The sequence below is a fragment of the Pseudochaenichthys georgianus genome, chromosome 7 (assembly GCF_902827115.2).
Source record: "Pseudochaenichthys georgianus chromosome 7, fPseGeo1.2, whole genome shotgun sequence".
In the NCBI taxonomy this organism is placed as follows: domain Eukaryota; kingdom Metazoa; phylum Chordata; class Actinopteri; order Perciformes; family Channichthyidae; genus Pseudochaenichthys; species Pseudochaenichthys georgianus.
This window is the reverse complement of record NC_047509.1, coordinates 39,205,020-39,230,664: the sequence shown is the minus strand read 5'-3', so window position 1 is coordinate 39,230,664 and position 25,645 is coordinate 39,205,020. Positions and strand designations below refer to the sequence as shown.

General features: G+C 41.9%; 1 protein-coding gene across 2 annotated transcripts in view; it reads right to left on the bottom strand.

Annotated features, from left to right (window-relative positions):
- Positions 1-25,645, bottom strand: part of plch2a (phospholipase C, eta 2a) — a 334,996-nt gene that overhangs the window by 65,698 nt on the left and 243,653 nt on the right. For both annotated transcript variants that reach the window (XM_034087852.1, XM_034087851.1), the window contains 4 exons: positions 19,167-19,337; positions 13,107-13,200; positions 11,648-11,851; positions 10,271-10,391 (listed from right to left, as the gene is read on the bottom strand). In XM_034087852.1, the coding sequence (XP_033943743.1) occupies positions 10,271-10,391; positions 11,648-11,851; positions 13,107-13,200; positions 19,167-19,337 (590 nt within the window). The remainder of the gene's footprint in view (positions 1-10,270; positions 10,392-11,647; positions 11,852-13,106; positions 13,201-19,166; positions 19,338-25,645) is intronic.

Below are 25,645 nucleotides of genomic sequence, written 5' to 3'. Positions count from 1 at the left end.
GATTCCACAAACAACATAATTATTACATTCAAACAAACTACTTGTAGTAGATAACGTACATTATTCAGAAGTTTACATCAACTTTGAATAATAACACGGGAGAAACGGATCCTCTCTTTTCCCCTCTCTCCCTCCTGACAGCCTGTCAGTTTCTCAAGCAGCTCCTGCAGCCCGCTAAACAGAGGGCGGGGCTTCAGGTGATCCTGCAGAGCTGCGTGTCTCGGTCAGACTCAGCAGCTGATCTGATCTCTCGCGTCCGGTTACACTTCACTCGCGTTTATGTCCATATGGATCAGATCCAGCTCTCCTGATCGGCCTTTATAGAGAGCACCGATCAAACTATTAAGAGTGAATATGGGCCGATAATGACCGGCGGCCGATCGATCGGAGCCTCCCTAATTATTACCAGACATTTTGACTGTCAGGTTTTGAATTTACCGGTTTTTTATAAATTTTACCAGCTAAAAACCGGTAATTACCGGCTAACGGAAACCCTGGTCCAGGCCCGTCTGAAGTTTGCTAGAGAGCATTTAGATGATCCAGAAGAGGATTGGGAGAATGCCATATGGTCAGATGAAACCAAAATAGAACTTTTTGGTAAAAAGTCAACTAGACGTGTTTGGAGGAGAAAGAATGCTGAGTTGCATCCAAAGAACACCTACTGTGAAACATGGGGGTGGAAACATCATGCTTTGGGGCTGTTTGTCTGCAAAGGGACCAGGACGACTGATCCGTGTAAAGCAGGGGTGGGGAACCTTTTTCCTCTCAAGGGCCATTTCAATTTTTACAACATCCTTCGAGGGCCGTACAAATTATTGAACTCAACGTCTGCTTAAAAAACTAAAATCACAGCCCATTGATTTCGCCTTTCTTTCATGCTGTGCAAAGAAAAAGCAACCTCTTAATCCAGATATTTGACCATGACCCGCACATGCATACACTATTACTGTGTACTTCATTTATCTGACAGCAATATTTAATGATACTATTTTATATATATATATATATATACACACATTTATTCATTTATAAACATATAAACACACACTTATATGTACTCACACATGTATTTATTCAGTTATACACACAGATGAATTCATTCATTTATACACACACTCACATATATACACTATATATATATACGTTACAGTATCATTAAATAATGCTGTATGTGTATAACTGAATAAATACATGTGTGAGTACATATAAGTGTGTGTTTATATGTTTATAAATGAATAAATGTGTGTATATATATATATATAAAATAGTATCATTAAATAATGCTGTCAGATAAATGAAGTACACAGTAATAGTCAAGGTTATATTCAATATTTCTGCACTTACACTAGCTGATAAGATATTTAAAACGTCTTTTGTTTGTCCTGAAAACGACATTTGAGAATACACACAGGCTATTTATAGATGATAAAACACCAGTAGTACAATCTCAGGACTCTTCGATATGGCTTTGATTACAGGATCGTTTACTTTCAGTCAACAAATCCTTTGGAAAGACAAAAAACAACTATTCAATATCCTGCTTTACCGCGACCGCTATAACTGCTGAAGAAGAAGTCGATGACGCTATCGCGTAGAGCTACGTTCTTGCGTAATGCGGAAGTGGGCGTGGTTAAATCTAAACTGGGTTGGAATAACCCGACAGCCCCAAAACATCACTGCTCTAGAGGAGATCTGCATGGAGGAATGGGACAAAATACCAGCAACAGTGTGTGAAGAACTTGTGAAGACTTACAGAAAACGTTTGACCTCTGTCATTGCCAACAAAGGGTATATAACAAAGTATTGAGATGAACTTTTGTTATTGACCAAATACTTAATTTCCACCATCATTTGCAAATAAATTCAATGTGAAAATGTGATTTTCTGGATTTCATTTTCTCATTTTGTCTCTCATAGTTGAGGTATACCTAGGATGAAAATGACAGGCCTCTCTCATCTTTTTAAGTGGGAAAACTTGCACAATTGGTGACTAAATACTTTTTTGCCCCACTGTATGTATGAATGAAAGCATCCTTGCCTACCAGGTACAGTTAGAAACACACAGTTCTGGGTCTGAAATGAGTCTTTGATCTTCAGGGCAGCTTGTATTAATCTGAATAATTTTTTTAAAGGAGAACATTTGCACAAGTGTAGATGTGATTGTCTGTAGGGTTCAGGAAACATACGTCCTTGTGACAGGGTTATGTCCTTTTTTAAGTCTTTTGTTAAGAACTACTTGAAAATACACTTCTGCAGTCCCTATTTTGGAGGACGTTTGGGGCATGTGCATTTTAGGGACCCTTCAGTGCTCCTCAAGGCAACTTGCAACACATTGGTTGAAGTCTTGTTATAACTGGCGAAAAGGACTGCAAAATGCTAGCTCTTTAATTTGTATATTGTGGTGGAACATTATGTGTGTGTGTGTGTGTGTGTGTGTGTCTGCATACGCACAGGTGAGAGTAGGATTCTATTATTGTTGGTTAACACGGATACGAGAGCTCACTTACAATTACACCAGTTTCCTCCTCACAGATCTAAACCCAGTTTATCACCTGAAAGATTGTGTAGTGACGTGTTAAACACCTTTCACACAAATCAAATATAAGACAACCATATGCTGGTGTTACATATTCATGCGTCTGTTTCAGTCATATATGCAAAACGCACTTTTTGATGTCTTTTATACATAAATATGTGTCTCCGGTGCATCAGGGAACTCACAAAGTGTCAGAAAACACAACCCTTTCTCTTTTACTCCGTACCCACATCTAAAAAAAAAGTCCACAAAAAAAGGGGGGTGCTAACAAGCAGATCCAGAATCTTCACTCCTATAACGTCATTGGCGACATCTGGCCGACGTGACACGTCCCAACCTATCGTCTCCGGCACACATAACACATGTGGAGGCTATTTTTATATAACATTAGAAAGACTGATTCTTATTATTACATTATAAGCTTATTGTGCTCATTTATGTGGCTGTTTACATGAGACGTCAAACAACGTCATCTTCTTTCTCGGGAGGACTGAAAGTCCTGACCGGATTCTCACCTCGCAGATCTGGCATTTCTCAACTTCGGCAGGACGGAAAACGCGGACGGGTTTCCTGTGCTGATTTCTGGATTTCTTCAGCAGGCCCTCTCTGTACCTCCTGACACATGTCACCCAGCATGTTTCTCCTAATACCAATTTTTCTCCTACTGACTATTCTCCATCCATATGAGGTGCGTGAAGGGTATGAAGACCAACATGTGCCTCATCTTGTCTTCCTTAGTAAAGACACAAACTGGGATTCTACTTTGTTTAAGAGCTCTGTAAATTGGAGCATTCTAATCTCCAAGTATCTCATGACTCTACCTTGTCTTATTCGTCTTTTTAGTCCTTATAACTGGTTGTTTTCAATGAACTGATATTCCTATGGTGGAAAGAGAGTGATAGGCCTATATAATGAATATGCAAACAACAACTTGGGTGAAAAGGAAATGTTTCATCGTTATCCTGCTCCTACTATCAGGAAATGTTCATCCAAACCCTGGACCAGATTTTAATTGTCTGAGTACCCCTGATGATTTTAAAGCAAGGTCGGGTCTTGGTATCATCCACATAAATGTCAGAAGTCTACTTCCTAAAATGGACCACATGAGAATCTGGGCAAAATCCTCTGATTCTGACGTTCTTGTTTTATCTGAAACTTGGCTAAAGAAATCTATCACGGACAAAGACATTGCAATTAAGGGTTACAATGTGTTTCGTTGTGACCGTCCCAGAAAAGGTGGTGGTGTCGCAATTTATGTAAAAACAAAATGTCATGCTACCATCCAATCATCTGTGTCTCTTAGCAGACAATTTGAACTACTTGCGCTGAGATTGGAACTTCTTAAGGGTCAGTTTTTCACTGTTGTAGGGTGCTATAGACCCCCTTCAGAAAGCATTGAGGCTTTATCATCACTGAGTCATCAGTTATCTTGCTGAGATTTTACTTGCTGGAGACTTTAACTGGGACTGGTTGTCCTCTGTCTCCGATAGTTTTAAATCAACCTGTGACTCTTTTAATCTTATGCAATTTATCAATAGCCCAACTCGTCCTAATCTTAAACACCAAGATAAATCGTCTCTTATCGACTTATTTTTAACAAATGTGCCTCATACGTTTTTGGATATTGGTATTTTTGCAAATGATATGAGTGACCATTGCGCTATAGCTACAATCAGGCAAGCTAAGCTTCCAAAAACAAAACCACAAATAGTTTTTAAACGTGACTTTAAACAATTCTGCGAGCAAGCATTTTTTCATGACCTGTGGGATTTTGATTGGAACACGATCTCTCTCATTAGTGATGTTGAACTGGCATGGGATTATTTTCATGAGGCTTTTACTAGAATTATAAACAAACATGCTCCTTTCCGCAAATTTAGGGTGAAAGGGCTAAAACATCCCTGGTTCAGTCCTCAACTGGCCAGCATTCTAAAAGAAAGGGATATTGCCTGGTCAAGGGCCAGAACATCGAAATCCCAAGTGGATTGGATTATTTTTAGACAGCTCCGAAATCGTTTCACCTTCCTAGTTAAAAAGGCTAAATCTGAGTACTACATTTCTAATACTACTAGTAGGGCTGGGCGATTTTTTCAGTTCTAACGATTAATTTGCATTTTTACTTTCCTACGGTTTGTGAAATGGCTGAACCGAAAAATTGCGATTTAAAAACATTTCTAGACTCCGCAGATTTCTTTTGCTTTAAGGGACTCCGTAGTAGCTTACTCTCTCACTTTCCAGAACGCGCACAAAACTCAGCCACATTGCCTGTGACTACCCGATCAGCAGCTCTGTGTACACATATATCACTTAAATTATTCAACACATCCTTTGTACTGAAGTATTCAAAAGTAAAAATTACATGTTTAATATAAATTATTTGCTGTGGCCAATTGTTTTCATTGCATTTACAGACCCGTGTAACTCTCTGATACCACCCAATGAATGCACTGACTTGCTTGTAGAACCACGCTACACAAAACAGATGGCAACACCTATAAAAACTATTTAAAAAAGGGGGCTACTGTATCGACCTATATAAAGTATATAATATATATATCTTTTTTCAAAATACCAAACAGATCCTGCATTTTAGCCATGCCTCATTTCGCTCCATTTGCTCTTTCCAGCGCTGTTTTTTCAGGGGGCTGATTCTGTGAGCTGCAGCTGACCACGCCACCCTGCAGTAGAGGGGAGCCTTTGAGATCAGCTGCTAGGCTGCAGCGGGGAGAAGAGGGGGACAAAAAGAGATCTCCGTCCTCCGTGTTTTATTCTTATTGAAGTAAGAAGAGAAGTAATGGGGCAGAAACCCTCCTTTTTACACAGCGGTCCAGACATAGACATCAGACGGCGACACATATTCAGTGTGCAGTTCTTTTGGCATTAGGGCAGGGATATCTAGATACTTTCCAAGGTTTGACATCATGAATTGTGCTACATTTAAAGCAAGCAACGATATTTTCAAATCTGTAATCAAAAAGCTCCTCAAAAACACTATCGAAGCAGTTCCTGCCGTTGCTACGTTAGTTCAAACAGTAACAACAGACTACTTTTCTTAGCGGATGCATGTAAATTTAAATCAATACATAAAACAGTTTTTTAAATCAATAAAATCATTTTATAAATCCATAAAAGCATTTCAATTAATATTGGGAGTCATGTCGTTACTTTATTGAGAATGTGGCCATGTGTAATAAGCGGGATAATGTGCATATTGCATAATGTGCCTTCATGCCGATCTAGTTCCCTCCGCGAAAAACAAAAAAAAAAAAACGAGAGCCGGCTCCCGTCGTTCACTTAAACTAGCCGGCTCTTTGAGCCGGCTCGTTCGCGACCGACACATCACTACTGACAGTGTCCTCTACCTCCCAGTCAGAGCAGGACAAAATTGAAGCTGAGCTGTCATCCTATTTGTTGTCATCTGAGACAGACCCACTGCAGTGGTGGAAGCTACATGAAGCTAATTTCCCAAGACTGAGTAATCTGGCCAAGAAATATCTCTCCATTCCTGCCACAAGTGCCCCTTCGGAGAGGGTTTTCAGTACGGGGGTAACATTGTAACATGCCAAAGAGCATGCCTCAAGCCAGAGGCAGTGGACAGGCTTGTCTTCCTCGCGAAAAACCTGTAGACAACTTCCTAGAAAGTTAAAGGGATGTTATTTTGTTTGAGGGTATTTTTTTATTATTCATTTCATTATCATTATTTATTATTTGTTGTTTTTTCAGGGATGGCCTAAAAGAGATTTTTTTTTCAGTTTGATTTAAAAAAATCTTTGCACAGCCAAGTGCTGTGGTGCTGTTTTTATTTTATTTTTTTATTCTTGAACAACTGATTTGTTCACATAGGCCTAGACTACTCGGTAATCTCATTTATTTGTATTGTGTTAATAAAGAAAATATGTATTTCAATTTTGCCTTGGTCTGGTTTGTTTAGAAAAAAACTGAAAAAAATCGAGGTTTAAATCGAAAATTGTCCATTAGTTAAAAAAAAAAAAGAAATGTTGGAAGGTAATAAAAAACTCATTTGGAACAGAAACAAAAAATGAATTACCAGCCTGCATTGTTACAGACTCGCAAACTCTCACTGACAAATCGGCCATTCTCAACTGCTTTAATGAACATGTTATTGAATCTGGTTCTTTGTTTGAGTCCCTACATTCGGACCCTGGACAGAACGTTGATTCCTCACCACCTCCATCCCATCCCGTGGCTCAGCTATTCAATTTCACTTTTATCGAGGCGATAGAGGTCCATAAAGCATTGCAGAATCTGGATCCACACATATCGGCAGGTCCGGACAAACTTCCTCCTCATTTTCTTAAATTCACCAATCCGGTTTTAGAAAACAACACAGCACAACAACTGCTAATATTAAAGTGGTGAACAACATCATTGAGGCATTGGACTGTAACAAGTATTGTGCAGCTCTATTTATTGATTTGTCAAAGGCGTTTGACACAGTTGATCATATCATCCTGGCTTATCTAGGCATACTGTAGGTTGCTTTTTAAATTATTTATCCTTCCTCCCGATAGCAAAGGGTGTGCAACAAGGTTATGTAATAAAATAGCAAATGCTTCTTACCAATTTGTATGCAGATGATACTGTTATGTATTGTTCCTCCACTTCTATAGAGAGCAAAGTCTAGATTTCCTCCAGTCTGCCTTTGATGTCATACAAACCCATTTATATCAACCAAAGTTATATTAAATGCTGAAAAATCCAAAGTGATGATATTTTCGAATGGCAAACAATTACCATCTATTCTACCCAAGATGTGTACTGCACAAGGGACTGACATTGAGAGGGTCACCACTTACACATATCTGGGATTTCTTATTAAACAGAACTTGTCTTTCAAGTTACACACGGAAAATGTTGTTTCAAAGCTAAAAATAAAATTAGGTTTCTTTTACAGAAATAAATCCTGTTTCTCTTTTCAGACGAGGAAACATTTGATATCTGCAACGTTTTTACCTGTATTAGATTGTGGTGACCTGCTATACATGAATGCCTCTGACTGGTGCCTAAAGAGCTTGGACACTGTGTACCATTGTGCCTCACGATGTATTACTGGATGTGGATATAGAGTACACCATTGCACTTTATATGCATAATATAATGTATAATTAATAATATAATGCATAATATATACACTTTATCTGCTCGCAGACTTTCCCATTGGTTGGGTTTTATTTATAAATCTCTTCTTGGGTTGGTTCCCTCCTACATTTGCACAACACCATTGGTCGATGTGAGTGCTCGTATATCCTAAAATCGTTTTAAATGTTGCCCGTTTTGAATGACCTTTAATAGTTTGTTTTACTTTGCATATTGACTGGCTAATGTGCCATTTTATTTGTGTTTTACAGCTGTATTTGTCTGCCTGTCATGTCTGTGTTTTATCTGTTGTAACTTTGTACATGCTGCCCCTCTTGGCCAGGTCACTCTTGGAAAAGAGATTTTAATCTCAATGAGTCTTTTACCTGGTTAGATAAAGGATATATATATATAAGAAAGAACATGTCAAGCTATGTGCTGTATCAGAAACAATGCGTGGCGTGTTTTGGGAGTAATATGCTGTGTGTTTACATTAGCAAGCATGCTAACACTCAGAGCTAACGCTGTAGGCTACTGGAGAGAGTATGTGTAACGTAATGTCCTTGTGGTAAACCCTGCGAGAGAGGAAGGTTTGAGCTCCATACTGTTTCAGAAATAAAGCTTGAAGTGGTTAGGAGCATAATATGGCATTTAATCACCACAGCGTTTAGCTGAGATCTCCCGGTAGAAATCTCGCAGGGGAAAGCTGCGTGACGCTACAAAGGGGCGTGGCTAGCAGCAGACGTTCAATTTAAAGCAGAATCAGCCTGTTTGGAACAGGGCTGCAAAAGAGGGGTATGAGCAGCATGAGGCATGGCTACAATGGGTGATCTGTTTGGAATTTTAAGCAAAAAACTTCACAGACATGTTTTGTATAGGTATGGCCCTACAATATATTTTTCAAATATAGCATGATAGGTCCACTTTAAGTGGCTGCACAAACTATCCTTATAATGGCCTGATGCATTGATGCATTTGTTATGTGTAAAAGATAATTGCATAGCTAGTTGTTGGTTTTATTAAGAAAAGAGTCCATTTGTATATATAATACTGTGGACAATCCCCACAGGAGCAATTTGGGGTGAAGTGTCTCAGGGACACAACGACATGCTGACTGCAGTGGGGTTTGAACCTGAACACCAACGCACTAGTCCACTGCGCCACAGCCTAACATCATTAAAATGTTTTTAAGATAAATGTGAGCGGCTCTGAAGATCACAGACTCATTTCAGACTCAGAACTGTATGTTTCTTACTGTACCTAGTGGCAAGGATGCTTTCATGCATAACATATTTGTAACACAAAGACTGATGTTCACAAAGCCCTCGAAAGTCTAAGCCTAGCTCCTCACAGGTTCAGTTCAAATACCCACTAACAAGACGAACCATCTACTGGTCACTGTGGGTATTTACTTGAGCTAATGCTAACATCAGCGTGAAAACATTCGTGTTTCTTTTATACAGCGACAAACACATACTCTGAAATACATTCAAAACACATTGCCATTTCATCACAGCATCCAAGGCTCTATCTCTTGGCTTCTCCTGTCAGAATCAGTGATACACATTAAGACTCCGCAATATGTGGAACACTTTCCCGAGTCAACGCGCTGTCCTCAACAAAGCACAATGCATCCAGCCCCCCTCCCTCTCTGTTCCCTCTGCCTCCAGACACTGGTCGTGGCCGACCCACTGTGGATGGATCCGGTCCTTCCATGGCAAAACACTTGAGGAGATGAACTTCGCTCTGCGTCGGGCGGCTCACTACTCCCTCGCTGTGAGTGTGACACAGGGATCCACCCCCTAAAACACGCTCTGTTGCTATCCTGGCCCGAAACTGTAGAACAAGATCCCCACTGATATCAGCACAGCAGGGACACTTTCCATCATCCATTGCACACTGAACACCCTGCAGTTTCCACGGCACCGTGGCGAATAAACACAATGAAAAAACACACAAATTATCTCTACTGTACGAAGCACCTATAACGTTTGTATTTGCAGCCAACGGAGCAGGACTTACAACAGTTTGGCTCCTTTATACCTGGACGTGCATGTCTCATCCGTTTGATATCTTAATGGTTGATTCTGTAAGTCGCTTTGGATAAAAGCATACGTGAATTGTAAAATTATTCAAGATAGTCTTTGATCAAATAAAAAGCCTGTACTCATCACCTCACAAGCCATCAGCGTCGCACAGTGACTAACACCGACCCACGCAGGGAGAGCCTTTTACAACCTGACTCACTGCATCGCAACACGTTCCATAGTAAAGACGCCTTGAGCTGAACGAAACCCATCTCACCCTGCAAGTGCACTCCAAGCCAGCCACACACACACACACACACACACACACACACACACACACACACACACACACACACACACACACACACACACACACACACACACACACACACACACACACACACACACACACACACACACACACACACACACACACACACACACACACACACACACACACACACACACACAGTAGAAAGATATTGAAAGTGATGTATTGGAGTGTATGAATGTGTGTGCATGCGAACCACGGTAAAAATAGAACATTGAGAATATTAACAACGAGGGAGTGTTTGTGAATGTGTGTGTGTCTGCGTGTGTGTGAACTTACTTGTTCTTGGCGAAGGCGTACTTGTTGATGGTCTCGATGACGTCTTTGAAGAGGATCTTGGAGGTGAGGGTGTAGCCGTGGTGCACGATGGGCTCTCCGTCCTGACCGTCCCAGCAGTCCACTGCGGACAGGAAACACAAACAAGATGACCCGTGAGGGATAGCACTGCTATTTACTTTAAAAACATTTTTTATTTCTGGGCCAGTAATAGAAGGGTGCAGGAACGAGTCTGTGGTTAGGGCGCCGGCTGCTGGAGCTAAAGGAGTGGCTCGGAGGCCAGACAGCTGATCAGAATCAGGTAATCAGTCACTGAATTAAAGCATCCGGTGACCTGGTTCTGGTCTGTCTTGCAGTCGGCTGGATCCTGGAAGGTGTTTTGTTAAACCCGTGTTACACCCACACCCGTGTCTTTCCGTCCCTGTTCAGGTGCCACTGTGAGCCTCTCCGCTCACACCGGGTTCAATGAGGGAGGGAAAGAGCAGGGTGTGGGGGTAACAGGGGTTTATTGTTTAACAAAACACAAAAGGATCCTTCACGGGTCCTTTTGCGTCCTTCCAGGATCCAGCCTACAGCAAGACAGACCAGAACCAGGTTACCACATGCTTTTATTCCTGGAGAGAGAGAGAGAGAGAGAGAGAGAGAGAGAGAGAGAGAGAGCGCGAGAGAGAGAGAGAGCGAGAGAGAGAGAGAGAGAGAGAGCGAGCGAGAGAGCGAGCGAGAGAGCGAGCGAGAGAGCGAGCGAGAGAGCGAGAGAGAGAGAGGACTATAAGATAAATGTGTACTATAGGACAGTAAAAAGTTTAAAAGGGGAGTGAATAGTGAAAGTAAAATATGCATAAATAAAAAGAAAGAATGCAGACTAGGTAACATAAGATAAGAATAAACCAGTTTAAATTATTTGTTATTGGTTGAGATCATATTCTAAAGATGTTTGGATTATAGAAAAGTATACAGCTCCCTTTCACCTGACTGTTGAGAGCTGTATCCATAAAGTGCACCAGATTGATGCATTTCACTTCAACATGTAACCCGGGGGTGCATGCAAACAGTTTGAGAACCACTGAGTTAATGGGAGAAGCAACAGATCATGAAAAGGAACACATCCTTTATAAATGTCGTATATGCTCCGTTCAACTTCCAGTTCAAGCAAAGATTGAGGATCGAGGAAATGTCAAATAAGAGACTTGGGATGCACCCTATGTGTTCAAATGAGACTTATCTACGTCTATCAATAGCCACCGTTAGCTTTGCGGGGCTAATGTGAAGTCGTGTGAACGTGATACAGTGCGTTTGTAGCCTATGTTTAGCTCTGTACTTCTGGCGATAGCCTTCATGCTAAGCTGTGCCTGTATCTTGAGAGTGTGTGTCCTTGCTGACCCTCCACACAGCGGCAGCCGGCCTGCAGCACCCAGGCGTACATGTCCACCCTGGACTGGGACATCAGCTGGTCCCCCATCAGGTAGGTGTTGTGGGACGAGGCGATGAAGTAGTTGCAGAGCGGTTGCTTCATGTCCTGCAGCACGCCGTAGTGCTCCGGGTTGAAGATGTCCCCCGCCGGGCTGCGCATGTAGTTCGTAATACCTGGAGGAAGAAGGTCAAACTAAATCAACTTTTTTTAAACGGTTTTCACTCCGGAATACAATCTGGAGTAGAGCTTGAAAAGTGGTGCACTGAGGATCAAAGCAAATGTGTTTTGGATTCATTTGGGATCTTTTTTTTTTATTCTCAGGTTTGAAATTAGAATAACATTTTAAACCCAACACTTTTTCATCAAATAATCAAAGTCTATTATTCATCCACATTACTTGATCTATTGAGATGTAAACTGTTAAGTCGTTTAATTACTAAAAAGCGACAGACATAACTCTTACACTAAATCTGTGCAAAACCCCAACAGACAAAGAAGAAAGAGATTTTAAGTGGTCGTAATAATACAAGAACAAATTCTACATTTTATAAGAATAATATACAACATAACATTATTTTACGTCACAAACTATGATATCACAGATTGTATTAGAATTGTTTGTTTAAGTCCTTTTTTCACAGTAAAATGACTCTTGAAATGACTTGATGTAAGTATATTTCCAAACAATGTTGTGTATCCCATTCACATTCAAGTCTCACAGCTCAGAGATAGTCTGTTGTTCTGAATGTGGTCATTCCTAACAAGCTGTTTGCACATCAGCCACTCAGGTTTCATGTCAATTCTCCTTCCAAAGGAAACCAAAACAATGATTAAGGTATTACATATCTTTTCTAAGCAGAATAGAAAACATAGTAATAATATTTTTCATACAAGCCTTACTTCAGTAAATGAGAGAGAGGAGTCATCTGCCTATCCATTAAACTACATGACATGGGATTTACCTGATGCTTTACCCAAAGGCACTTGAGTGCATTAGCATTCATTTAAAGCCACATCTCCTTATGTACTACCAACAGAAGAGAGACTTTACTTACATGTAAATTCATTTCATTTCCTTTTTAGTTCCTGTTCACATTTACACTATACCTACACAAGCACTAACAAAAGACTAGGGATTTAACAGAATACCACACATTAAAGTGTGTTCTGTTCAATTAGTTTCACTTGCCTCTGGACAGGCTCTGATGTAGAGTCTCTTTGGACATTAGCATCTGCCATATGAATGAGATGGAAGGAAATATTCAGAGCATTTCTAAATGCTCTCCTTGCTGGGAAGCGAAAAGCCCCACTCTGATACCGTACTATTAGGATATTATTTCAATAACAGAAAACAGAATGATTAATACGTAGGAAGCCTACATGGAACTTCTGTTACACTGGGTGTACATGTTATTAAAGTAGGCTTACCATCAATTCCCAGAACCCCTTGCTTCTGGTTCTCGGAGCATGGCTCAAATTTGTTGATAATCTCCAGGCAATGTTCCTTGGTCACCTTGGTCATCTACAAATGATGTACACACATGTAAAACAACAATACTACTGTATGCATTATGCTACAATATACTTAAATATAATCCCCTCATAGAAAAAGAAAAATCTGGCATCATAATTAATAATATCATTCATGATAAGTTAAAGCATCAACCAGTTGTGAGTGCTCCCTACATCCTGGATGCAGAATGCAGCTGCTCTCAAAGCCCGGCCCCCCCATCAGTCAATCACACCCCATGTTGATTATTTAAAAAGGGAGGGCAGTCTACCCCTCACCAAGGACTCTGGGTGTTTCTCAATGTCGAGTAAAGCTGCTCCAGAGCCACTATTTCAAGCATACTTCGTCATCGAGTGCCGCCGAAGGACTGTTCCAATGTCCAGCATACTTGGAATTCTACCGAGCCCGGCGTACTTCGTTTGGAGAAATGTCGATGCTGCACATGTGTAGACTCCGCGGTCTTCAAATCCCCACAATGCTTTGCGCACGGACCAATTTCCCCAAATCTGTGGCGGAAAATGTAAGGCGGGGCCTCTCATCTGACGCACACCTGCACACTTGCTAGCCTATTTCATTCTTCATTTCCGAATACCAGGAAGTATTCTTGCCTCGCTTCTGAAGCAAGTGACTCGGAAGACATGTGCTACCAAGCAAGCGTACTCGACATTGAGAAACACCCTCTGTCTTAGTGTGTCTGTGACCGTTCAAACTATGGGACAGGATCTGGCTCTGGATATTGATGAAATTGATTAGGGAGGCTGTGGCTCAGTGGATAGGATAGTGTGCTGGACTTCGAATTAGGGGGTAGCAAGTTCGAGTCCCACTGCAGTCAGCATGTTGTTGTGTCCCTGGGCAAGACACTGCACCTCACTTTGCTCCTGTGGGGATTGATCCACAGTACTGATTGTATGTACAGGGCTCGACATTAACGACTGCCCGATGGCCCGGGGCCATCTAGTATTTAGCTCGGGCAATGAAGCCTCACCTGCTGGTTGCCCGATCGGGCAATCGATTATGCCAGTATCATGCAGCTCGCGGATCCAGTAATGAAACTAAACATATCTATAACTAGTTACGGTAGTTTGAGAGGTAATTAAAATAGCTACGTGTGACTTCTAACCTGAAGTGTGTGTTTTGTCCGCTCACCGCTGCATGTGATCATGCAGAGCTGCGTGTCGACTCGTCAGCAGCAGCTGATCTCTCTCTCCCGTCAGATTAGACTTCACTCGCGTTTATGTCCATATCAATCAGATCCAGCTAGTTCTAGCTAATGATATGACTACCTGCTTATTAAAAGACAACTACACAATAAGTGTCGCTATGCAACTGGGTGAGGCTGTCACTACCCGATCCGTCCCCCTGCCCGATTGGTACTGCGCATGTGCGAGATGGTCCGCCATATTGGACAACTCCGGACGGCAACCCAGGCATTTGCCTTCATCAGATGGAAAGTGTTTTGACCAACAACTTAAGTATTTCTTATAGCTATGCAGGGCATGCAAGCGAGCAAACACAAACAAGAACAAACAAACAAGTGAAATGAAGAATAACATTTAAATTGTACAATATAATATTGTGGTGGTTCATCTTATAATTCAGTCTAGAGAATGCACCAGACAGCATCTAAGACCTGCACAAATCTAAATGTTCTAGGGGGAGGCCCCCCAAACCCTTCGTGTGTCATTTTCGTCCGCGCGCATTTTTCAGGGCAATCTCTATTGGGCTCAGGGCCATCTGTAAATTAGCTTAGATAGCATGTAATGAACACAGAGCAGAGGTATCGGGGGGGGGGGTCTGATACTCTCCACTAAATGTCTCTTAACGCTTGCCGTAAGCAGTCCACAGACTATGCGTTGTCAGCCTCTTCTGGCAGAGAGCTCCACTCTGATTGGTCTTGGGTAATGAGTGTTTGAAAATGTTGCCAGACGGGAATATTCGCTCAAGAGTTTCACTTCAGACAGGCTCCAGGTACATAGAGGCATCGACCGCTCAGATTATGGACAATCTAACCAGAACTAACCAATTTGCTCACTCACTTTCACTCAATTCCAAACAATGCAACAGTTCGAGCATTTGTAAGACACTGCTGTCCACCTGAAACATCCAAAGTACAAGGAAAAGGTCCACCTAGCGTCTTTTCTGAGCGCCCGTGTCTTTTTTTCATTGATTTCAATGAGAACAGAGCGCATTCCGTCGCATGCTTCCGCCAATAGAAAAAGTACAGCTTCCAACGTTTGTTTTCTGAGCGGTCCCCTTCCAATTGAAAATATGTCAACAGTTCAGAAAAGTGCTGATCCACACACACAGAGGGCAGGACGGAACGTGGTTTCAGAGCCGTTCACTTGTGCCCCTTTTCCAACATAACCAGTTCCAGTTCGAGCGCCGTCCTTGCGCTTTTCTGGTTCCGAACTGGTTCTTCTTTTTAGCCCCACTTGTGTTTCCACCGCTAAGAGCCCGACTGGTGCTACGTCATGACTTCACCGCTTACGTCGCTGATTTTCTCCTTGACGTCGCTCACAACAACGGGGGACTGCGTCGGGTCGATTCACAGCAAGAGTTGCAGCGGCTGAAGATTCTGCTCTCCCCAACGGGAGTCTGCGGGAGCGGCGTGTTGGAGACCCCTGAATTAAATTATCAAGTCACCTCAAGTCAGAAGGCTCAAGTCCAAGTCAAGTCCCGAGTCATTGGTGTTCAAGTCCAAGTCGAGTCACAAGTGTTTTGTGATTTTGTCAAGTCGAGTCCAAAGTAATCAAATTGGTGACTCGAGTCTGACTCAAGTCCAAGTCATGTGACTCGAGTCCACACCTCTGATTGATAGTACATAATACATTTTTCTAAATTGTATTGAGTATAGTGTTGCACGGTGTATCGATACTTAAAAGGTACCGCGATACTAGGGCTGCACGATTTTGGGAAAAAAATCTAATTGCGATTTTTCTGAAAAATATTACGATTGCGATTTGCGATGTTTGTTTTTAAGCTACCCAACGGAAGTTTATTGTAAAATGCGGCCATAACTCCGGCTAGGAAGGTCGTATCAACATACTCCTGTCTCTAGCACCCCCGCAGCCCGAGCTACGAGTGAAAGAACTAAACGTACATGAAACTTCCGTTGGGTTGCTTTAAAGTCGAGCTTCAGTTTAAGATTCACCCTGTAATAGAAACATGTGATGGAGCATTACTAACCTGACTCAGACGGTTTGTTTCACCAAAGCATCTAAAGCTCCATTGGAAGCCATTTGGAAAGGGTAGGCACTTTCAAAAGCACTTGGCAGGTGATTGGATCAATCTGTCCATCACCTTCTATCATGGGCTACTTCTGATTGATTAGCAATGGCTGGTACATGTGGAGCACAGCACTTCTGATTGGTGTGGATGACTGACACACAATAAACAAATTAAAACATTTTTATTTTGTATTTATCGCAGGCTTTGCGATTTGATAATCGCATCATTTCAAATCGTGATTTCGATTTCAAATCGATTAATCGTTCAGCCTTACGCGATACCCTGCCGTTAAAAACGATACGATTTCAGTTTCATTAGTATCGGTACTTTAAGAATGACGGGGAAAAGTACTCCTCCGGTGAGAAAGCGCCGTTTTAATAAGAGCCGTGTGTGTTCAGCGCTCTGCTTCCACTCCCTGCACTGCAGCGTGCCTGCAGTCCCTCCCTCTCAAGCACGCTCTAAGTGCCTCCCCTCTCTCGTGCACGCGCAAGCTGCCAGAGCATGTGAGAAAGCGAGAAGCATGGCTGCAAGTGGGAGTGCAACTGCCGCTGCGCCTCGGCTTGTTGACAAAAAAGCAAAATTTGGATGTATTTTAGCTATATCTCTGACAGTGAGGGCAAGCCTACGGACACCACGAGGCCTGTCTGTAGAAATGTATTAATTTTATTTAATACGAATTCTTGTCATTTATTTTATTTATTGTTCTCATTGTTTAAAAGTGTGTCATAGTTCTGGTGTGAAATAAAGCACAATAATTACATTTAAGACTGTTTCCCTTTTTTTAAGAAAAGTATCGAAAAATAATCAGAATCGCAATTCTTGACTTGGCATCGGTATCGAAACCAAAATGTTGGTATCGTGACAACACTAATTCAGTATTACAAATAGGCTTATATTAATACCAAAACAGGCTGTATATCATGATGTATTGAGAAAACCAAGCCATCCTAAGTAAATCTAATATCCAGCACCCCCATATAGCCAGAATGGAATGATCCTTTGTTTCATGAACCAGCTCCCTGCCGCTGAATAGTTGACCATTTATTGTTTAGGAATGTAGGTATGTATCTATAAGTCTACATAAGTCAAATATTAGGTCCAAGACTATTACATTAATTGTCATATTCAGTCAGGTACATAACAGGAGTGTGCATTTATATAGGAGCTGTTCACTAATATGGAAAGCTGATGGATTAAGGTTGGTCACAATAACTTAATTATGTTCTCTTCACTCTGACAGACACACAAGGAGAAGACAGAAGCAGAAACGAACAGCGTGTGCAGGTAATGATTCCAGTCTGGACAACACTGCTGCTTCTCTGCATCGTTTCAAACAAATCACTTCACAAAACTGCCTGCAGCAAACTGAGTAGGAGAGCCATCTCGTTCCCAGCAGCAGATCTTAACGCAGAGGATAATTGGAGAGAAATAACGGCCCACCTGAGCGGAGCCGACGGCTCCAATCCAACAGAGCCGTCTGCCTCTGCACATTAAAAAGCCGAACAGTGTGCAAATTATCTGAAGGAGCACACTGGGTGTTTAAAGAAAACGAGCTGTTCCGCCCATTGCTTATTTTTCTCTTTCAAGCCACGGTATCATTAGCAAGTTAGTTCTTCATCTGACAGCCCGTTACAACTGCATCTCCAGAGCTGAGATGCTACGATGCTAATCTCCCTGTGTTCATGTCGCTACATTAAGGAACAACTCAGGGGCCCAGTGGCTCCTCGACTAAGCTCTTGACCTCCCACCATGCACAAGAGCCTTATGGGTATCAAGTCAACACAACTGTGAAAGAGCAGAAACAACACAAACTTCTGCCTGTAGCAGCACACAAGGGGACATGTCATTTGATTGGTTCAGTGTTCTAAAAGCTTATGTGTCAGGCCCTGAGCACTAAATGGCCACTTATTGTCTGCTAATGCTCTCGTCAATTGGGATGAGAGCACACCAATATTCATGCTTTGTAGGATCATCTCCGTTTTTTGTTAAAAGAAAGTAGCCTTTCAATGTAGCAACGCTTGGATTTACATAACATGAAAAGATTTTCAACAACAAGCGTATCTGTAGTCAAGATTGTTTTCTCGAACCGCACACAGTTTTATTGAAACATTCACAAACATGTAAAATAAAAAAAATTGAATCTTCAAGGTTCCTCCAAGAAACCAGCTTAAACCAGACATTGCTAGCCTAGTTTAGCCCAAAGACTGAAACCAGGCCGAAACAGCTAGCATGTTGTGTAGCCGATTTGCTGCTCCAAAAGTGCCACACGTTTTTTGTGGCTTGGATTGACCATTTACTTGCTTACTTATGGGCTGGTAAATTGGGATGATGGCAACAGAAATATCCATGCTTGACTGAATCTGTTATTTTTCTAAAGAAAGTAGCCTTTCAATGCAGCAGCTGCTTTATCTCTTGGATTCAAATGTACCACTGATTGCCTGATAATGTGGGATGATAGCACAAACCACCGCAGCGAAAGCACACTGACTAACATTTAACTGTTTGTTTTTTCTGCACACGAACAGAAATGTTAAAAGATACATGGAGCAGAAGTTTGAAATGTAAAAATATTTGGGCGTTAGAAAGAAGTGGGTTCAGAGGACCTCTACAGCCGCTGCTCATCTCCGCTGCAGATACATGTTTCAGGATCATTACTGACATGAATACACTCAAATCTACAAACAGTTTTTGAATACAACAGGAAACGTGTCTGAATCCTTTCTAAATCAGGGACTTTTCACAGCAGTTACCTTTTGCTCCGTCTCCAGGAAGCGGGCCAGGTCCTCAAAGTCCAGGTGGTCTTTGTGGTTGCTGTAGGTGATCATGAGGAGGTACAGATCTCTGCGCGTGGACATCATCTTGTAGAAGGAGCAGAACTCCTCGAAGCCTAGCGCCCCCTGGTTGTCATCCGTGTCCGCCTCCTACACCGGGTACAAGGAACATTTAGGCTCTTTGCTCTTCGTATTTTAATAGCCACCTAAAAACATGCAGGGTGGACAGACTGTTGTTCTGCAATCTAAAGCAATTTTCAATATGTTCTGAAACTTAATTGTTTCTAATTTTTTCATACTGTCTGTAGTTATTTTGCCATAGTATTTGTGGTCTTGAAATGAAATATGTCTTGTTCATTAATGTTGAAAATGGGATGATTCACATAACTTTCTAAGCTAAGCTTTCTGCCCTCCCAGTTCACCTTTCTTTTTCGCCACCTTTGTGTATACATTGTCTATATTAAAATGTAATTATTTTAATTGAATAAATATATTTATACATATATTTTGTATTTGCTGAAATGACCCATTTACTAAATGTCAATACTTATTCAAAAATGGTCATTCCCTGACATCACATGTCAATAAAATAACTTTCCTCCAGGAATATGCAATTTGCGTTTGTAATGTTGAATGAAGCATAATTGGACTTTTTTTGTATGTAGTGTTGGTATCTCAGCTATTTATTCATGTGAGTTTCAGACAGTCAACCTTACTGTTTTTTATTTTTAAATGTACTATGACAATTGAGTCTGGTCATTGTAAAAGAACTGAGACATTTTACTGAAGTTGTAGATTACATAACTGTTAAATTAGTAGTCTTGTTTAAGATGAATTATCTGACAAAACCCTTTTTGTCAAAGCCAAGTAAACATCAGAAACAACCTAAGGCTAAACATCCTTCTGATTTCAGTCTAAGATAAAGAACAATAAGGAACAACATATATTAAAATATGTCTATAAACCATGGATTAATTCAACACGAACAAACAATGCCAACAAGATCTTAAAATAATGAAAAACGTCTGACAGACTGTCGACTGTTACCCCTCTTCATTTATTGGCTAAGCTTCTGAGGCCATATGCCGGGCTCCAGCGCTGTTATTATATTAAAATTAGTGCTGTCAAAATTATCACGTTAACGGCGGTAATTAATTTTTTGAATTAATTGCGTTAAAATATTTAACGCATTTAACACATGTGCAGAATGGCCCGCCCCATACGTGCCACCAGTGGCAGCGCCAGGGTATGGCTGGGGTAGGCTACACCCATATCAAGAAATGGCTTAGCCCCACCATGAAAAATGATGTTAAAGTAAGCAAAATAAAGTCTGCCAACTCGCGCGGAGTAAATTGCACAGACAGCAGTTGGTAAGATTGATTTCAGTAGCCACGGTTTTGAAAACTTTTGTCACGTAGTGATCGTCTTCTCAATAGAACATCTTTGATAATGTCTTCTGGCCAATCAGAATCAAGATAACGGCGTGGTGTTGTTGCAGGAAGTCCCGACGGAGAATACTTTTGCTGTAGTACAGGTAACACATAACTGGTACGCAGGTTATGTGAGTAATCTGAAATGCGTACCGTCACTTGTGTCACAAAGCACATTTGCGTACCGACTACTTGTGAAGCTTTTCCAGAAGGCGGTTAGATCACCGGGCGACAGAGTCGGTCTCCGTGTGCACAGACAGGGCTGCTGTTAACGTCGGTCTGTACAACGGCATTGTGCCAAAACTACGCCAACTGGCTGCGGAGGGAGACTCCCCCCCCCTTCACTGGAGAACTGCGCTAAAACAGCTGATCACAACGTTCACACTCTGTGGTCACGAAGTACTCCACTAGCCCCCCCCCCCCCCCCTCGACTTTCCTGAAGTACTCCCCCGTTGATAGAAATCAACACGTAATGAATTAAGACCCCACGGTTTGATGATTGATAGGTGTGTGGGTCGTCTTTCATTTTGACACGCAGAAAAATGTTATAATAAACATAGATACTGTATGTTAAATGGATATATCCGCCTTCTTTCATTTATCTTTCCATTCCCACAACAATATACATAAAGAAATGGCATATTTTGGACATAGTTCGAATGGTGATTTATCATGATTAATAATTTTTTAAGCTGTGATTAATCTGATTAAAAATTGTAATCGTTTGACAGCCCTATTAAATATAACTTAATTTAAAATGTGACCACACTTTTTATAATTAGTAAGTATTCTTTATTAACAAGTGTGTAATATTGTTCATTGACCAACATAAATAAATTTACTCTAATCTTTGTTAACATACTTTCCAACAGCTTCTGGCTCTTTTAACAATGGAATCTCCAGATGTGTAGCTGTAACGAGCTGGAAAGGAACGAGAGAGCCTACAGAAAGCTTGAACGGTCTCACTGCAGGAGGCCACGCCAGGACCCGTGTCATCCCTGCCCCGGTGAGCTGAAGCAGACTGAGACCGCTCCATGGTGAGCTGAAGCAGACCGAGACCGCTCCATGGTGAACTGAAGCAGACTGAGACCGCTCCATGGTGAACTGAAGCAGACCGAGACCGCTCCATGGTGAACTGAAGCAGACTGAGACCTCTTCATGGTGAGCTGAAGCAGACCGAGACCGCTCCATGGTGAGCTGAAGCAGACTGAGACCGCTCCATGGTGAACTGAAGCAGACTGAGACCGCTCCATGGTGAGCTGAAGCAGACCGAGACCGCTCCATGGTGAGCTGAAGCAGACTGAGACCGCTCCATGGTGAGCTGAAGCAGACTGAGACCGCTCCATGGTGAACTGAAGCAGACCGAGACCGCTCCATGGTGAACTGAAGCAGACCGAGCCCGCTCCATGGTGAGCTGAAGCAGACCGAGCCCGCTCCATGGTGAGCTGAAGCAGACTGAGACCGCTCCATGGTGAACTGAAGCAGTCTGAGACCGCTCCATGGTGAACTGAAGCAGACTGAGACCGCTCCATGGTGAGCTGAAGCAGACTGAGACCGCTCCATGGTGAGCTGAAGCAGTCTGAGACCGCTCCATGGTGAACTAAAGCAGTCTGAGACCGCTCCATGGTGAGCTGAAGCAGTCTGAGACCGCTCCATGGTGAACTGAAGCAGTCTGAGACCGCTCCATGGTGAGCTGAAGCACTCTGAGACCACTCCATGGTGAGCTGAAGCACTCTAAGACCACTCCATGGTGAGCTGAAGCACTCTAAGACCGGCTCAGTGGTTAACTGAAGTAGTCTGACCGGCTCCATGGTGAGCTGAAGCACTCTAAGACCGGCTCAGTGGTGAACTGAAGCACTCTAAGACCGGCTCAGTGGTGAACTGAAGCAGTCTGAGACCGCTCCATGGTGAGCTGAAGCACTCTAAGACCGGCTCAGTGGTGAACTGAAGCACTCTAAGACCGGCTCAGTGGTTAACTGAAGCAGTCTGAGACCGGCTCAGTGTTTCCCCTATACAAATAGTGGCGGTGCAGCGCCGCTGCTGAAATATGCGCGCCGCATTAATTTTTGTTTTATTTTATTAAAATAATAATAAGTGGCAACCCTTTTTCATTCTTTGTTATGTGGATTTGTAGTATTTGTTACTGTATTTGTGTTACTGTATGTTCAATAGAGGTGTATTTTTGCTAAATCTTGAGACATTGCCAATGTATGTACTAGCAGGGCCAATTGTTGGCATAGGCGACATAGGCGGTCGCCTAGGGCGCCAGATCTGGGGGGCGCTTCACTGGTCGCTCTGGGAGGGGAAAACACATTTTTGACCGTTGGTGCTCATCCTAATTTTCGGCCCTGATGTAACAACATTCATAATTCAGTAAATGTAACACCCTTTTCACCCCGGTTACACTTTTCATTTGCCCTGTACGATGGGCGCTGCAAGTGATGAAAGTGGGGGATGTTGGCTTGCGTGCGAGAGAGCGAGCGCGGGAGAGTGCACCGGTACGGCGCTGTTGTTATTAGAATCTGGTGCAAGCTGCGCTAACTAGGGGTGTAACGGTTCACAGAAGTCACGGTTCGGTTCGTACCTCGGTTTGGGGGTCACGGTTCGGTACAACAAGAAAAAGCAAAAAAAAGTCCAAAATGCATAATTCCAGGTTTGTTGTTATTTATTTTTGAACAGTAGTGCAAGTTTCAGTTTCAAAATAAGGAACTCTGACATTTTGAATAATTAACTGTATTAAACAGTTAAAAACAAACCATAAACAGTACCACACACACTCAGATGGCCAGATTATCTATAATGGCTGATGTCAAACAAAAAGGTTTCATCAAGCTGTAAAACTAAAAAGGATGTCTTGAAAATATTACATCATAAATAATAAGAAAGTGTTTCAAGAGCGCAAAGCCGTTGAAAAACATATGCCAAAAACTTCCGTTATTTATTTTGGTCCCTCGGCTCTCATGTCTATTGGCTTCTTAAAAACAGCGGGGATCAGCTGTTGAACTGCTGTTGTCTTTTGCCGGGCTCCAGTGATTGGCAAATCTGGGTGATCCCTTCTGATATGATTTAGCATGTTTGGCGTGTGTTACCATTAGCATACTGCACCGCTGTAGAGCAACGCCGACACACCGTCCTCGTCGGATCCACCACTCGCACACCTCATCGTTATTGTAGTCCACAGGGAACCCGAAATGTTCCCACACAGCTGATTTAAAAGAAGCAGGTGGGTTCTAGCTCCTGAGTGTTATCTGAAATCGCCATACTAACTTTTCTTCTTCTTGTATTTAGTTCGTTTTGTTGTTGTGTTTCTTCTTGTTCTTCATTTGTTGTTTAAGGGCGGCTGGCAAACAGCTTTTAGGCTCAATACCGCCCCCTGGATTATAAATAGTGTAGTGGATGCTGCCCTGAAGTACAGACTTTTTTCCCACTCGTAGAAAAAAAGGCGTATTCGCCGTGTGACTGCATGCACCGAACCGTGACGGTACGGGACGAATACGGATACCGTTACACCCCTAGCGCTAACGGATATAAGAAGTAGATGTTTCTACAACCAGGGTGGAGGAGAGCTCTCCTGTCAGACTGAGAGGCTCAGTGAGGTAAAGGACTTTGTGTTTAGATAGTTAATTGTAGTCTAAGTTATCTCAGAGGGCCTCAAACGTTTTGACCACAAATTATGTAAACATATATTTCCAAGGCACTCCTTTATAATTATTAGGATAAATAAAAACAGGTTTGAAATCATTCCAATGTATACTATAGGACAGTAAACCAAAAATACCGTTTAAAGTTCGAGAGATACAAAAATATGCACGAATAAATAAATGTTAACTAGGCCAAATAAGATATGAATGAACAACAAAAATAAAATAAGTTACATTTATTTGTTATTGGCTATGGTAGGTTATTGGTTATGTTCATATACTTATTTGATTATTAAAATGTAAACCGATCTTTTTCATATGGGTGTTTTAGAGTTGTACCCCCTAGATCTAGTCTCTAGTAATTGTGTGCTCAAAGTTCACCAGATTGAACCATTTTACTTTAAAATGTTCAAAAAAAAAAATCTTCCCAGGGGCATACCCCCCCTTAAAACATTTTGACGTATATTACCTATGTCAATAAGTTTCTGTTTTTGTAGTGCATTTGTCTTTTGTAGAGATTTTTCATTTATTCTTTATATATAAAATCTCACCGAGGGCAGCAAATTGCCTAGAACTGGCCCTGGTACTAGGCCTCAAGAGCCTTTCTTGTGCTGGCAGACATATAGAAACAAATTGGCGGGGCGCACTAAAAAATTTCACGCACTCCGCGCTCACATTATGCTGGGCCCATGTGCCTTAGCACCGCTGCTATGACTCCATCCTAGGGGAAACACTGCGGCTCCATGGTCAACTGAAGCAGTCTGAGACCGGTTCCATGGTGAACTGAAGCAGTCTGAGACCGGCTCCATGGTGAACAGGGAGATGACGTCTGTGCTGCTGGAGCCATGCATAGATCCAAGACGACTTTCTCTTTCCACAGAGAAATAATATGATTCTACATGCTTTTTCTTATTCATATGTCTTACTTATTATAATTTGGTATGGGAATACTTTAATAAAGGCATCCATATTGAAATCCATCACACTTTTGGGTGGAGACTTATCCCGGAGTTCCCCAACAAATGAACTGCTGCACTCGATCCCCCATCCTTACCTAAAGAATTTCATTATTATCTGACTATAAAGTAACGTCCGTCATATCTCATGCTCCGTTGGTGGGTGTGTGGGTGTGTTCATTACAACGTACCTATGCCTAAATCATATCCTGCTTCATCATCAAATGTATTCTAAATGGGATATACATTTCCAAAAGTAAATTCATGTTGTACTGTAGAAGACTTGAAACTAGGTATTGAGACAATAAACTCATCAGGAAAATATTTACTGAGGTAATAAATCAAGTGATAAGTAGGGTAATTCTCTCGTGGACTTCTATAAAATTGGCCTCCTTTTTGCAACCTCACAATGGCTGGTTGTTGGTAGGTCA